We start from the raw sequence: 16582 nt of genomic DNA, 5'->3' as shown, positions 1-16582 counted from the left end.
AATATTCCATTCTCTGGATGTACCATTGCTTGTTTATTCATTCATTCTCTTTTGGGGAGATGAAGAAGTTCTGGAACTAGATAGTGGTGATGATTGCATAGTACTGTGAGTGTATAAATGTCACTGATTTGTACATTTTCAAATGATTAAAATAGTGTTTTATGGCATATGAATTTTGCCAACCACCCTCAGGAAAGAGAGGGGTTCTGGAACACGAGGAAGAATTAGCCAGCCCCAGAACACAAGAAGAGGCACTTCCCCAAGGACAAGGTGAATGTTCAGGGCAGGGCCGGCTCAGCAGCCAGAGGCGCACCTGGGACTGTGAATGGTCAGGGCAGGGCCGGCTCAGCAGCCAGAGGCGCACCTGGGACTGTGAATGGTCAGGGCAGGGCCGGCTCAGCAGCCAGAGGCGCACCTGGGACTGTGAATGGTCAGGGCCGGCTCAGCAGCCAGAGGTGCACCTGGGACTGTGAATGGTCAGGGCAGGGCCTGCTCAGCAGCCAGAGGTGCACCTGGGACTGTGAATGGTCAGGGCCGGCTCAGCAGCCAGAGGTGCACCTGGGACTGTGAATGGTCAGGGCAGGGCCGGCTCAGCAGCCAGAGGTGCACCTGGGACTGTGAATGGTCAGGGCAGCCAGAGGCGCACCTGGGACTGTGAATGGTCAGGGCAGCCAGAGGCGCACCTGGGACTGTGAATGGTCAGGGCAGGGCCGGCTCAGCAGCCAGAGGCGCACCTGGGACTGTGAGTGGTCAGGGCAGGGCCGGCTCAGCAGCCAGAGGCGCACCTGGGACTGTGAATGGTCAGGGCAGGGCCGGCTCAGCAGCCAGAGGTGCACCTGGGACTGTGAATGGTCAGGGCAGGGCCGGCTCAGCAGCCAGAGGTGCACCTGGGACTGTGAATGGTCAGGGCAGGGCCGGCTCAGCAGCCAGAGGCGCACCTGGGACTGTGAATGGTCAGGGCAGGGCCGGCTCAGCAGCCAGAGGCGCACCTGGGACTGTGAATGGTCAGGGCAGGGCCGGCTCAGCAGCCAGAGGCGCACCTGGGACTGTGAATGGTCAGGGCAGGGCCGGCTCAGCAGCCAGAGGTGCACCTGGGACTGTGAATGGTCAGGGCAGGGCCTGCTCAGCAGCCAGAGGCGCACCTGGGACTGTGAATGGTCAGGGCCTGCTCAGCAGCCAGAGGTGCACCTGGGACTGTGAATGGTCAGGGCAGGGCCTGCTCAGCAGCCAGAGGCGCACCTGGGACTGTGAATGGTCAGGGCCTGCTCAGCAGCCAGAGGTGCACCTGGGACTGTGAGTGGTCAGGGCAGGGCCTGCTCAGCAGCCAGAGGCGCACCTGGGACTGTGAATGGTCAGGGCCCGCTCAGCAGCCAGAGGTGCACCTGGGACTGTGAATGGTCAGGGCAGGGCCTGCTCAGCAGCCAGAGGCGCACCTGGGACTGTGAATGGTCAGGGCCGGCTCAGCAGCCAGAGGTGCACCTGGGACTGTGAATGGTCAGGGCAGGGCCGGCTCAGCAGCCAGAGGCGCACCTGGGACTGTGAATGGTCAGGGCAGGCTCAGCAGCCAGAGGCGCACCTGGGACTGTGAATGGTCAGGGCCGGCTCAGCAGCCAGAGGTGCACCTGGGACTGTGAATGGTCAGGGCAGGGCCTGCTCAGCAGCCAGAGGCGCACCTGGGACTGTGAATGGTCAGGGCAGGGCCTGCTCAGCAGCCAGAGGTGCACCTGGGACTGTGAGTGGTCAGGGCAGGGCCGGCTCAGCAGCCAGAGGTGCACCTGTGACTGTGAATGGTCAGGGCCTGCTCAGCAGCCAGAGGCGCACCTGGGACTGTGAGTGGTCAGGGCAGGGCCGGCTCAGCAGCCAGAGGCGCACCTGGGACTGTGAATGGTCAGGGCCGGCTCAGCAGCCAGAGGCGCACCTGGGACTGTGAATGGTCAGGGCCGGCTCAGCAGCCAGAGGTGCACCTGGGACTGTGAATGGTCAGGGCAGGGCCGGCTCAGCAGCCAGAGGCGCACCTGGGACTGTGAATGGTGAGGTCAGGGCCCGCTCAGCAGCCAGAGGCGCACCTGGGACTGTGAATGGTCAGGGCCGGCTCAGCAGCCAGAGGCGCACCTGGGACTGTGAGTGGTCAGGGCAGGGCCGGCTCAGCAGCCAGAGGCACACCTGGGACTGTCACATAACAAGGCAGAGGTTGATCCTTTAGGCAATTACCAGCTAAGCTCATAAAAGCCTTCATCAAATTTCTATTGAAAGTCTGGGACAGGAATGAGAGAAATTTCCTGCCCTTGCTGTATGACTGTTCCTCAGCGGCAGCAGGAGAATACGCCTCTCTCACTGTGAGAATTCCCAGGGTGGCTTGGAAATCCTAAACCATCTTTGCCCGGACCTGGAGAACGGCTCTTAGGAGGTGAAAGGCGGGATGTTGTCGCCCTCCTCTGGTCACTGAGCAGCTTTGGTTTCCCCCTCTGGCTAAGGTGAATGCCACCCGCCGGCTGCAGTGGGGCTGGCTGGGCACTCTCCCCTTGCTGCGTGGCCGGACTGGGGGCTTGAGGTGTTCAGGAGCGGAGGTACCAGGGGTCATGAAGGTAGCACACCCTTTGCTGTCCCCTCGCCCCTTTACCCACACACACACTGGGGTCCAGCACCCACTTTCCTCCCATACAGTTGGCTCCTGGGTCCCAGCCTGCCCTCTCCCATACGACCCTGCTGACCTCCACATCACTCTGCTCATTGCTTGAAAGACAAGTTTATGCCCTTTCCGTGTAAGAGATTCATTGCTAATTCCTACCAAGAACCTGCAGAAATTGCAAGGATATAATGCTCCCCATTTATAATGCCTGATGTCCTCCTTTTCTTTTCTTTTTTTTTTTACAGGGACAGAGAGAGGGATAGATAGGGACAGACAGACAGGAACAGAGAGAGATGAGAAGCATCAATTATCAGTTTTTCATTGTGACACCTTAGTTGTTCATTGATTGCTTTCTCATATGTGCCTTGACCGCGGGCCTTCAGCAGACCGAGTAACCCCTTGCTCGAGCCAGCGACCTTGGGTCCAAGCCGGTGAGCTGTGTGCTCATGCCAGAGGAGCCTGTGCTCAAGCTGGAGACCTCGAGGTCTCGAACCTGGGTCCTTTCACATCCCAGTCCGACGCTCTATTCACTGCGCTATCGCCTGGTCAGGCTGATGTCCTCCTTTTCAAGGGCAGAAATTGGGCTTCTACCCCAGCTTCCGTTCCTGGGAGGGAACCCTTCCACACCCTGTCCTACATTTTTCCTAGGCACAGTGGGGTTCAGAGGGACTCCTCCCAAGAGGGCTCCTCTCCCCAGGAGAGTGATAAAGATCTGACTGGGGGACAGGTGTGAAGACTCAGTGGGGTGCTGCCCAGTCCACTAGAATGTCCACCCTACCTAAGATGGCCTGGCCTTTCACATAGATGAGGAGCTACTTGCTCGGAGTGATGGGCAAGATCATGAATAGCTTGCCCACCCAAGGGTATTTTCCTTACTCACTGATCACTGTGCCTTGGTGTAGCCATAAGCCATCAGAAAGATGCTCGGCCTCACAACTGCTGAGAAATGCAAAATAAAACTGCAATTAGATGTCATTTTTTAGCATAGGCAGTCCCCCAGGTTATCATCAAGATAGGTTTTGTAGGTTTGCTCTTAAGTTGAATTTGTATGTAAGTTGGAAAAGGTACATTTACCCATTAAATGCAACTTAGACAGATGTTTGTGTTAGCATAGTATTTATTTTTACCTTTCTGTGCATATAAATACTTAAACATTTTCAAATACAACCTTAAACAATCTTGGATGATGCAGAAGATGATGGACTTGTTGGAGAGGATGAGTCAGGGTCTGATTCTGCTGCTAGAGCCAGTTTCTTGAAGTGTAGGCATCTGGGGAGGTTTGTTACAAAGCTTTCCTTTTTCTCATCTTAAATGGCCCTGTAGCAACTCGGGCCTTTGGTAACTGTCTGGTAAACTTTGGTAAACCTCCCGGTACCAGGATCTTGTTCCTCTAACTTTGCCATTCCTGCTTCAATGAGACGAAAAGCATCAGCTAACTCTTCTCTAAAAAACCTTTTCGGTTCTGAAGTTTCTAGGTCTGTTTTCTTCCCTAAATGCTATCATCTGCTGCTCTAGTTTCACAAGGTCTTCACTGGTTAGTTCTTTGCCGTGGGAGTCAAATGACTCTATGATACCATTTTCACTGTCCAACCTGCGGTTGATTACAAATAGACCTCATGGCGCTCTGTTCATAAGTATGAGTTATACGTAAATCGGATGTTTGTAACTCAGGGAACTTCTGTAGCAAAGTATCAATAACAGATTAAAAACATACTTAAGGTAATAGTTACTCTTCTAAGTCTCAGAAATTAAAATAAAATTAAAAATAGAGATGAGATAGCACTTAAGAAACAAGCTGAGAAATAAGCACCAAATTGACACAGACTTGAAATGTTTTCAAGAACATTGTACCTTCTCACCAAATCCGTATGGGGAGAAACTGATGTACGAAAGCCATTTCAATTCACTCTGGATGTAATGACACAATTCCGCTGTGTTATTTTGGCCACTGATTGCTCTCCCAACATCCCCTTTCTACAGTCACAGGAGGCAGGCCGACTTCACATCTGAACACTTAGAAGAGGGAGGGTGTCAGCCCTCTTGCGATGTGCTCACGTGGAAGCATTTCCATGTTTACAGAATCTTATTTGCGTAGAAGTACTGCAGGAGCTCTGGATGGTAGTGGCTCTGAAAGAAATCAGCAAAGGTACGCGTGAGGGAGGGAGTTCACAAGCCTCCTCGACTACGGAATTAGTAGACAGCTGTCCAGTGCAGAGCATGAGGACAAGCGATCTTCAGACTCTCGGAGTTGGAGGCTTCGTTGCCTGCGTCCACCAAATAAATAATCTGGACTGAAATTGCCAATATATTTTGTGCATAATCTTCCAGGCATTTTGTTATTTACGTTACATTATGCATCAATAACAGTTTAAACATAATTGATCTGAGTCCTTTAGGGAGGGCTAACCCCTGGTATGCCTGGCCACCATGCATTAACACTGGGAGTGCAGGGACCTCTGGGGGATCCTGTCCTACCCTCGCTCACTCACCAGCTGCCGGCAGAGCTTGGGGTTCCTTTGATCCTCTTCACCCTGGAAGCTGTGTTCCTTCCTCTGTCTCAGGTAGGGAGAACAGGCCCGAAAGGTGGTTTTGCAAGCCTGAGAAAAGTAACATTACCATATTTTGATCAAATGGGCATACAACGCAATGAATGTGCCATGGAGAGGGACACTGGAAACTTAAGTGTTCCTATGGACCAATGTCATTCCATTAAATTTAATTTCTAAATAATATATATATATATGTGTGTATATATATATATATATATATATATATATATATATATGAGAATTCTTTTCTTTTTCAATAGTAGTTGACATTCAATCTTATTTTGTATTTGTTTCAGGTGTACAGCATAGTGGTTAGACAACCACACACTTTACTAGAGAATTATATAATCCCAACCAAGGAAGAGGATTGCACCCAATCTGTGGTCTGGGGGCCACTGAGAATGTGAAAGTGACTTCAGGGAGTTTGAAAACTTGAACCTTAAAGGATTTATGCTTATAAAACAGCCATGTCTATAATTTGAGGCTGGTGGGGAGAGCATAGCTTTCTAGTTTACCAAGCCTTTGTTACTGTCCCATCAAATGGGGTACTCCGTTCCTAAATCTAACCTATTTAACCTCCTCTCTATCTCTATCTATCTATCTGTCTATCAGAAGACAAATGGTTTGGTGAAACCCTTTTCTCTAGTGGTTTTGAAACACTCACCCGGTCCCACGGCAAAGCAGCCCTGAGGTTGATCGAACCCTCTTAGGACACATTTTTCTCCAAGAAAAAAACAAAAGCTCCCTAGGGAATTGAGTACCAGGAGTAGGAAGTCTACACCAGGTGCAATGACAAAAGCTAACAGGCGCGAATCAGTATCCTCACTATGTGGACTGCTGCGCCATGGCTTCAACCTGCACCCCGCCACCCCTGCCCTCCGTTAGCCGGAACTCATCTAGCCCTGGCAGCGCTGGGCCTGGCAGGCAGGGCAGGAGCAGAGGGAACATACCACTCCTGCTCAGAGAGCAGTTACACCTTGAGGAGGCACTTTTCCCAGGATTCCCATGGATATGCTGCTGAGTGTTTACACTGACTGGACGGAGCAGAGGGACTGGCATCTCAACTCAATGGGGCTGCATCACAATTCCCGCTATGGATGGCCCGGAGATTTCTTGCAGTTGGCTGAAGAGTCAAGGACTTACCTTGGCAACCTGGGGGTTTCTATCCCGTAAATGGATCAGGAGGGTCACTTCGGTCTGCTTAACTTGATTGGTGAAAAATTTCTTCCATTTCCACCCAGCAAAGGCAGCCAATTGCCCAAACAAGACAAAGGCTGAGTATCTCAGGCTGTCATTCTCCTGCGGTTCCCCATAAGCAAAACAACAAAACCCAGGCCATTAAGAAAAGGCAACGGCATCAGAGAAAATCCCAGCATATTACAGGTGGGCTGTCAGATCCAGGCCACAGCACGTAGCTGGCGGGGGTGGGAGGTGGGTGGCGAGGCACTGGGTCCTCAATGCACCTCTGACGCCAGCAGACAAGAGAATCAGACTTGGGAATCGCTAGTGCTACCCCAGCTTCCCAGCTTATTTCCCCATTGCTTACTGTTTTGGAGACAAAATACATTACATGGTTCAAATTTCAAAACAACCAAAATGTTTATTAAAGTAATTCCCTTTCCTACCCCTCTTCACTTGGCACAAAATTTTCCTCTGCACAAGTTAACCTTGGGATTCCAATGGGGATGGCATTAAATCTGTATATTGCTTTAGGTAATATAGAATTTTAGCTATGTTGATTCTTCCACCTATTTAAGACAGAGCTTCTGCAAGGCAAAAGAAACCACAAACAAAACAAAAAGGAAACCAACCAAATGGGAGATGATATTTGCAAACAACAGCTCCAAAAAGGGGTTAATATCCAAAATATATAAAGAACTCATACAACTCAACACCAAACAAACTATCCAGTTAAAAAATGGGCAGAGGAGATGGCCTGACCTGTGGTGGTGCAGTGGGTAAAGCATTGACCTGGAACTCTGAGGTCGCCAGATCAAACCCCTGGGCTTGCCCGGTCAAGGCGCATACAGGAAGCAACTACTTTGAGTAGATGCTTCCTGCTTCTCCCCACCCCCACCACCCTCTCCAAAAATCAATTTAAAAAAAAGGAAAGAAAAGAAAAAATGGGCAGAGGACCCAAACACACACTTCTCTCAAGAAGACATACAAATGGCCAGCAGATATATGGAAAGATGCTCAACTGCACTAGCTATTAAGGAAATGCAAACCAAAACTACAATGCAATATCATCTCACACCTGTTAGAATGGCTATTATCATCAAGACAAGTAATAACAGATGTTGAAGAGGTGGAGAAAAAAGAATCCTCATTCACTGCTGGTGGGAAGGTAAGCTGGTACAGCCACTATGGAAAACAGTATGGAGGTTCTCCAAAAAATTAAGAATAGAGTTACCATATGACTCAGCAATCCCTCTTCTGAGTATCTACCTGAAAAATTTAAAAACAGCTATTTATTATTATTATTATTATTATTTTTTGTATTTTTCTGAAGCTGGAAACGGGGAGGCAGTCAGACAGACTCCCGCATGCGCCCGACCGGGATCCACCCGGCACGCCCACCAGGGGCGACGCTCTGCCCACCAGGGGGCGATGCTCTGCCCATCCTGGGCGTCGCCATGTTGCGACCAGAGCCACTCTAGCGCCTGGGGCAGAGGCCACAGAGCCATCCCCAGCGCCCGGGCCATCTTTGCTCCAATGGAGCCTTGGCTGCGGGAGGGGAAGAGAGAGAGACAGAGAGGAAGGAAAGGGGGAGGGGTGGAGAAGCAGATGGGTGCCTCTCCTGTGTGCCCTGGCTGGGAATCGAACCCGGGACTCCTGCACGCCAGGCCAACGCTCTACCACTGAGCCAACTGGCCAGGGCTTTTTTTTTTTTTTTTTTTTGAAAACAGCTATTTGCAAAGATATATGCACTCTTGTGTTCATTGCAGCATTATCCTCAGTGGTCAAGACATAGAAACAACCAAAATGTCTTTTGATAGATGACTGGATAAAGAAGATGTGGTACATATATACAATGGAATAGTACTCAACCATAAGAAAAAATGAAATACTGCCATTTGTGACAACACAGACAGACCATGAGAATATTATGCTAAGTAAAATAAGTTAGTCAGAAAAAGCTAAGAACATATGACTTCACTCATATGTGGGATATAAAAACTGAAACTCACAGACACAGACAACAGTATGGTGCTGACCAGAGGGAAGGGGGTAAGGGAGTAGTAAAGGGTAAAGAGGGCCGGATATTTGGTGATAGAAGATGATTTGACTTTGGGTGATGGGTATACAACATAATGAACAGTTCAAATGCTGTAAGATGTTCACCTGAAAACTATGTACTCTTATTGATCAATGTCACCCTGTTAAAGTTAGTTTCCTAAGTAAATCTTACAAACTAAAAAAGAAAAAAAAAGAAATTTAGGCTTGAAACCTATATAATCTTACTAACTAGTGTCACCCAATAAGTTCAATTTTAAAAAATTGTTAATAAATAAATCAATAATAGAGATCTTATTCCCTGAGCAACAGCCCACCCAGGGCTCACATTTCTAATCCCACTTTGATTTTCATAACCCGTAATTTTTCTGAGTGTCTCACTTACATCATCTAACAGAGTCCTGGTCTGCAGAGTGATGTCTATGAAGAAGGAGCCCAAACCTTTCCCTTGGATCTTGCCCAGGATGATGGTCAGAGTCTTCATACTCTCATGGATGACTTCAGAACTCATGGGATCATACAACCCATGCACCAGCAGGTCTAGGACCATTTTCTTATATTTTCTCACCTGTTATCAAGGTTTATAAAACATTAGGAGCACAGGAATTGCTGCCCATGAGTAGGAAAGCAACTTCACTTCTAGTTGTCCAATAAACTAGGACTTGAACTAAGAGATAATGGTTTTCTTCAGGATCTGCCAGAGCAGCACTCTCAGGATACAAATGCTTCCACCGAGCTGACCCCAGAGCCCAAGTCAGTCTCAGAAGGGGAGCAGAGAGCGGGACAGCGGTCGGGAGCGTGGCCCATGGGTGGACGAGGCTAGGCAGGGCGTGTCAAGGAGGGTGGTGGACTGGACAATCTACGTTCCGGAGGCATACTGGGACAAGAGGAAATGGTCACTGAAGGTGACAGATGCTAAAGGAGGAGGCGAGGAAAACATTTTATTTTACCAAACAAGCATAAATTATCAGAAAATAAATTGAATTCACCAAAATGGGTGATGTCTGGCTGCGCGCTAATCCTGCCTGCAACTCTGTTTCCCAAGGCTGCTAACGTTGAAGTGCGATGACCCTAAGATGATCCCAAATGAGGCGTGTCCTTGGACGATCTCCTTCCCCTGAGTGTGGGAGGAACCAGTGACTTGTTCTAGCCTATTGAGTACGACAACACTCAAGGGAGGTCATTCTCATGATTATTTAACATTATGTAAGATTCCTCCTTAGTGAGAGGAGTGGGTGACACCCTGCTGCTGACCATGAAGAAGTAAGCTACCATGTTGTGAGTGGCAGCCTCTAGGAGCTAAGGGTGGCTCCCGGTCCTACAACTAGAGGGAACTGAATTCTCCCAACAGCCATGTAAGCTAGGAAGAGAACCCAGAGCTTCAGGAAGAAATGCAATCTGGCCCACACCTTGACTGCAGCCTCGTGAGATCCTAGACAAAGGCCAGAGCTGGAATCTGAACTCTTGCCCCAAGGAAACTGCAAGCGGATAAATGCTAGGTCTGTGGTGGCCTGCTACACAGCAGTAGTAACTAATACATGAGGTACCACATCCCAGTTGGGGACTCCAGGCCATCTTTCCTTCCTACCTTGTCGGGGTGCTCACAGGCCACGGTTCCCAGGCCTCTCATTGCCAGGTGACGCTTTTTAGCACTGGGGTCTCGGGCTCTTTCTGCCAAGATGAAAAACACATTCTTCAGAGGCTCCCGTTTTTGGAACCTCAGTTTCCAAGAGACCTGGGTGGTGAGTTAAAATGTACTGATTTGGGAGTGTTCAGAGCCATACGCAACCCCAACCCCAGCCTCTCCCTCCAGAGAAAAGCCCAGTGTTGCCAGCTCAATTCTTTCCCCATCTAAAGACACCTGCTTTTCTGCCGGAAATACAGGATGGGCAAAAGTAGGTTTAGAGTTGTTCATATGGAAAATAATTCAATAACTAATACATAATAATACAAAAATGAACTCTGTGTTCCATGTACTCACAACTATAAACTTAGTTCTTCCCCACCTTGTTTGACCTACAGAAGAAAGAAATTGATGGAGGAAGTAAAAAGGGATAAGGAAAAAGAATACAGACCTGGAGTTGGTGGGGGTCTGGGGGGATTATGAACAGAGGCGCTCTGGGCAGCTGAGGGTTTGATAGAACTGGGAAGAGATGGGTATGTAGAAGAGCAGGTGTGAACTGAGGCTAGGAGCCCTTCCACGGGGCAAGGTTCTCTGCCTCCCTCCCATCCCAAAGGAAAGAGCTTCCTGGACCCCTCTTCCTCCTCCAACTTTTCTGCTCTACTTTGTGACTAAACACTTTGAAAGCCAGGTCTAGACTTGCTTTCTCCAATTTCTCCCCATTTTCTCTCGCACCTTCTGCAATCAGGTACATGGCCTCCTCCACACCTGTCCCCAGTGTTGCTAAATCCAAGGGTCAGTTCTTAGTACGAATATTACTTACCCTCTCAAGAGCATTTGATGCAATGGCAAAGTACACCTACAAACAGTTCAGGGGACCTGAAGGATGTCCCACCCCAGAATGCATGCATCTGAGCAATGAAGATTAGGAAAAGAAATGTAGAAAAAATGCAAAATTGAAGGACTCTGTGTGGCTGATGCAGGTACCTGTACTTCAAGGACTAAACTCTAAGTAACTGGGAGGCAAGAGACGGGGTACCTCTGCAGTGGTGTTATGAACCCTGATACCAGGAAGGCCCTGGGGTTCTGCACAACGCAGAACATGACAATGTGTACTGGAGTCAGAACCAAGATGGTGCAAGATGCAGACAAGATCCAAGGAAAAGCCACCTCTTCGCCGTCCTTACTACCGGGGTGGGGCGGGGAGCTGGAGACTAATCGGCAGCCCTATTTGGTGTTTGGGTGATTAACAAGTCTCGTCATTATCTCTGAATAGTCATTGCAGTTTGGTCGGTATTTTTATTATTAATTTCACAGCAAGCTAAATTCACCTCAGCTCCTCTTCACGTTATTCTCTAACCATCTGTCCGCGTTGAAAGAATTACCATCCAACACTTTTCAGAAGAAGGACCTTGGCGGAGCCCGCTGGACAAAGGCAGCCCAGACAGGCACACAGGCCACAGAGAGGCGGCTGGGGAGGGACATTCGTTCAGAATATTTTGTGTCAGACCTTGGAAAAGAAAGACATCACTGATGTCCTTTTCTTCTTGGGCTGCGTGGTAGAGATGGAATGGGGCTGGCCCATGATGCTCCTCTGTGTTTGATCCATGGAACTAAAAAAAGAAAAAAAAGAAAAAGGTCATCATATATCATCATATGAGCCAATAACACTCTTTGAAGCCTCAGCATCAATAAGCATTGTCACACAAAGCTCTGTGCCAGGGTAAGACCATGAAGAAGCAACAGCCCTGAGGTCCGTCCTTAGGAACCTGTCATGTGGGTGAAGGGATTAAACAGTCACATAACAGAGATGGGGAACAATTCCAGGTGGCGCAAGAGGAATCACAATATAGGGTTCAAGACGGTCTGCCCTGGTTCCCGGTCCATCCCACGGTCTTTCTGTATCAGAATCACCAAGAAATAAAATACAGACTCTGGGCTCTACCCATTGAGAGTTGAAGTCAAAACTAGGCTGAAATATCCTTTCAGGCTCCCCAAGAATGAGTTGGTTCTCCTTCAGAGGAGATTTTTGTATCTCTTACAATTGTAGAATGCACATCTCTTTCTGCAGGTCTTTCATACATTGACACATCATAGCTCAAAGGTTTTCACAAAGGATAGGCACCGTAGCTTTGCAGTAAACTATATAATGTCCCTTAATAGCTGCACCATAAAGAGATTACACATTTGCACTACAACTATGCAACTATAGAGTGGCTACAGTGCAACCAATTAAAAAAAGTATTGTACAGTCTATGTATGCTAAAGTGGTCTCCAAAATATACGGTTGAGTGAAAAGTGCAAATCAGTGTGTAGGTGTGCTACCATTGGTGTAATACAAAATGAGGGAGGGAAATCCATATGTACATGTGTGCTTGCGCACACATAGGACAGGAAAGAATAGCCAAGAAACTAGAACAAAAGTTGCCTTGGGGGTAGAAATCTAAACAATTAAGCTAGAAGGGGGACTTACTTTTTTCACTACTTTACAAAGAGGCCCTGGCCAGGTGGCTCAGTGGATAAAGTATCATCCTGGCAAGCCAAGGTTGCTGGTTCAATCTCCAGTCAGAGCACATAAGAGGAGCAATCAATGAGTGCACAGCTAAGTGGAACCAGTTGATGGTTCTCTCTCTCTCTCTCTCTCTCTCCTTTCCTCTCTCTCTTCTTTCTTCTCTCTCTACTTTCCTCTCTCTCCCCCTCCCCCTCAACCCCCAATCAATGAGGAAAAATACATAGAGTTTGTAATGTTACCATGTGTATATCTTATTTTAAATATATATTATAAAAAAGTACAGCTCAGCCCTGGCCGGTTGGCTCAGCGGTAGAGCGTCGGCCTGGCGTGCGGGGGATCCGGGTTCGATTCCCGGCCAGGGCACACAGGAGAAGCGCCCATTTGCTTCTCCACCCCCACCCCCTCCTTCCTCTCTGTCTCTCTCTTCCCCTCCCGCAGCCAAGGCTCCATTGGAGCAAAGATGGCCCGGGCGCTGGGGATGGCTCCTTGGCCTCTGCCCCAGGCGCTAGAGTAGCTCTGGTCACGGCAGAGCGACGCCCCAGAGGGGCAGAGCGTCGTCCCTGGTGGGCGTACCGGGTGGATCCCGGTCGGGTGCATGCGGGAGTCTGTCTGACTGTCTCTCCCCGTTTCCAGCTTCAGGAAAAAAAAAAAAAAGTACAGCTCACAAAGTGATTTAACCTACAGTGAGGTCCTGTAGTATAAACCAGTGCTCTCAGACTCTAATGTGCACTCAGATCATCAGAGGATCTTGTTAAAATGCAGATTTGGACTCAGGGGGTGTGGGATGGAGGCACCAGATTCTACTTTTCTGATAATGTCCCACAGGACACAGGGCTTCTGGTCTGAGGGCCATGCTTTGAGGGTGAAGGTGTAAAGTTAAGAGCTACAAGAATCAAGAGAGGACTACAGCTAGAATGGCTGGTAGAGACCTCTCACGGCACATGGGTGAGCTTTCTACGAGAGGCAGAGGGCATTTGACATGCTGTGATTTCAGTGGAATTCCATGAACAGGTAGTTAGTATTGTGGCACTAATTAAAATAGGAGAGTGATAAAAGGTAAGTCCCCAGGAAGTAAAGACCAGCTGTGAAGGACTTTGGCAGCTAAAGAGTTCGGTTTTGATTGTATTTCCTAGATAAGAGTAAATCATTAATTTTTTTATTCAGGTGAAATCCACATGACATACAATCAACTATTTTAGCAGTGTTACATAACCACCACCTCTGTTTAGCTCTAAACTTTTTCTTCACCCCACAAGGAAACTCCATACGCATGAAGAAGTCACTCCCATTCTGCCTCCCCAGCCCCTGGTAACCATTAATCTGCTTTCTGTACTCTATGAATTTACCTGTGCTGGATATTTTGTATAAATAGAATCATTCAATATTGTGACTTTCTGTGTCTGGCTTCTTGCTCTTCATATAATGTTTCTGAGGTTCATCCATGTTGGAGCATACATTGGTACTTCATTCCTTCTCATGTCTGGGTGATATTCCATTACACGGATATACCACATTGTGTTTATCCACTCATCTGCTGACAGACACATGGGTTGTTTTCACGTTCTGGATACTGTGGGTAGTGCTGCTATGAACACTAGCATACAAGGATTTGTTTAAGAATCTGCTTTCAGTTCTTTTGGGGTATAAACCTAGGAGTGAAAATTCTGAGTCAGATGGTAACTCTATGTTTATCTTTTTGAGGAACCACCAAATTGTTTTCCACAATAGCTGCACCATTTTATATTTGCACCGGCAATGTGCAAGGATTCCAATTTCTTAACATCACCAATGGTTGTTATTTTCTAGTTTTTAAGTTATTACTATTTCCATCCTAGTGGGTATAAAGTGGTACCGGTAAGTTATTGTAGGAATGATTTGTACTTTCTTAACAACTAATGGCATCTTTTTGTGCTTGTTGGTAATCTGTGTATATATATATTTTTCCCCATTGATTTTGAGAGAGAGGAAGGGAGAGAGAGGCATTAATTCGTTTTTCCACTTAGTTCTGCAACCACTGATTGCTTCTTATACATGCCCTGATTGGGGCTCAAACCAGCAAACTTGGGGTCAAGCCAGTGCCCTTGGGATTGAGCCAATGACCCAGATGAAGCTGGTGACTTCAGCACTATCGGATGACACCCTATCCACTGCACCACAGGTGAAGGCTAGGCTTATTTCTCTTTTTCAAAGAAATATCTAATCAAATCCTTTGCCCATTTTTAGTGGGTTGTTGATCTTTTTGCTTTGGAGTTGAAGAATTCTTTATACATTCTGGATAGCAGACCCTTATTAGATACATGATTTACAAATATTTTTTCCTATGTATTTGTTTTTTTTTTTACTTTCTTAATCATGTCTTCTGATACATAATAATTTTTAATTTTAAGGAAGTATAATTTAACTATTTTCAGTGTTGTTGTTCATGCTTTTAGTGTTATGGTTAAGAAGCCATTGCCAAATCCAAGGTCATAAAGATTTATCCCTATGTTTTCTTATAAGATTTTTATAGTTTTTGTTATATTTAATTTGTTGATCCATTTTGAGTCAATTTTTGTATATAGCATGTGGTATGAGTCCAACTTCATCAGAACCATTGACTTTCGTTTGTTTTGGTTTAAAATATTTTTCCGCCCTGGCTGGATAGCTCAGTTGTTTAGAGCATCATCCCAATATGCCAAAGTTGTGGGTCTGATCCCTGGTCAGGGCACCTGCAAGAATCAGCCAGTGAATGCATAGATAAATGAAACAACAAACCAATGTTTCTCTCTCTCTCTCTCTCTCTCTCCATATCCTCTCTCTCTAAAATCAATCAATAAATTAATTATACACTTATATATATATTAGTAGGAGAAATGACAGGCAAGTAGCTTTAGTGGTTCTCAAACCTGGCAGCACTGCAACCCCCGAGGAAAGTTTAAAACTGCCAAGGCCCTGGCTGCACCCCAGACAAAGTCTATCCTCATCTCGGAGGTAGACCCAGGCAGCAGCAATTTTAAAAGCACATCAAGTAATTCCAATGGGCAGTCACTGAACCACGGTAACTAATGACCAACCACCTTGGTTTGCCCTGGCCTGAGGGCTTTGCTGGGACATGGGACTCACAGTGCTAAGCCTGGGAAAGTCCTGGACAAACCAGAATAAGCTGGCCACCCTACTGATTATTCTTGAGTCTTGAATTTATTTAAATACAGGGAACAGGTAGAACCCTGTTAAACAGTCATGCTTTGGGACATTTGACTCTGCTTGACCCGGAGGTGCATGGGGGATTGGTTTCTCCACCATCTTTGGCCCCCAGGTGATTTTGGTGACACTCTCTTGGTCAGAAGACCCAGGAGAGGTCCATGAAAATACCTCTCCTCCCATCGCCCCCAGTCTCTGTTTCTTCTTTACCTCTGGCCGGCAGACCTCCTCTCACCACTACAGTGAGAGGCCCAAATAAAACCCCAGAAAAGTTACACCCCCACCAGTTAGCAAGACTTTGTTCATCTGAGTGAGGGCCTTCCCGTAGCTTTGCGGTTCGCCAGGGTCTCACACCTGCGTGTGCAGCAGACTCACCTGGAGGACTTGTTACAGCACAGCCATCCAGACCCAGTCCCCAGGGCTTTGGACTCTGTACCTCTGAAGCAGGGCCTGGTGTTTGCATAACAAGCTCCCAGGTGACGCTGAATGGCTGCTGGTCCAAGCACCCACTTTAAGAACCACTGGGTGAAAGGGATGCAACCACAGAATTGCAATGGCATTTCTCTCCAGAAGAAAGGGATTTAACAATTCATACTGACCACCAAAACAAAAACAAAACAACAAAACATGTTTGGAGGGGTTTTTTTCCCAAGGGTATTCTGCACACAACCTTCCGTTTCAATAGACTGTGCCGCTCCTCGGGTAGGATTCTCTGGGTCAGAGCTGACAGGTGCCGGACAAAGGGTGAGGGGAGGCTAGAAGAAGCCAGCTGCCTTGGGCTGATGGCCACTCACCAAGGAGGGCACAGGCCTCATCACAAAACAGCTGCCGTCTCTGTTCTGAGGCCTAAGAAA

At 47.7% G+C, this 16582-nt stretch overlaps 1 protein-coding gene across 6 annotated transcripts in view; it reads right to left on the bottom strand.

Moving 5' to 3' along the window:
• Positions 1 to 3739: 3739 nt before the first annotated feature.
• Positions 3740 to 16582, bottom strand: part of MRO (maestro) — a 29738-nt gene continuing 16895 nt past the window's right edge. For 3 of the 6 annotated variants that reach the window (XM_066352729.1, XM_066352734.1, XM_066352730.1), the window contains 6 exons: positions 11547 to 11649; positions 10004 to 10150; positions 8801 to 8983; positions 6322 to 6477; positions 5119 to 5226; positions 3740 to 4756 (listed from right to left, as the gene is read on the bottom strand). In XM_066352729.1, coding sequence (XP_066208826.1) covers positions 4703 to 4756; positions 5119 to 5226; positions 6322 to 6477; positions 8801 to 8983; positions 10004 to 10150; positions 11547 to 11649 — 751 coding nt within the window. In that variant the 3' untranslated portion in view covers positions 3740 to 4702. Of the gene's footprint in view, positions 4757 to 5118; positions 5227 to 6321; positions 6478 to 8800; positions 8984 to 10003; positions 10151 to 11546; positions 11650 to 13894; positions 14083 to 16103; positions 16165 to 16582 lie in introns of those variants that run through there. The other 3 variants (XM_066352732.1, XM_066352731.1, XM_066352733.1) reach the window with 3 other exon arrangements.

This window comes from Saccopteryx leptura, chromosome 11, assembly GCF_036850995.1.
Source record: "Saccopteryx leptura isolate mSacLep1 chromosome 11, mSacLep1_pri_phased_curated, whole genome shotgun sequence".
Taxonomy (NCBI): Eukaryota; Metazoa; Chordata; class Mammalia; order Chiroptera; family Emballonuridae; genus Saccopteryx; species Saccopteryx leptura.
This window is presented reverse-complemented; position numbering and strand designations above follow the sequence as displayed.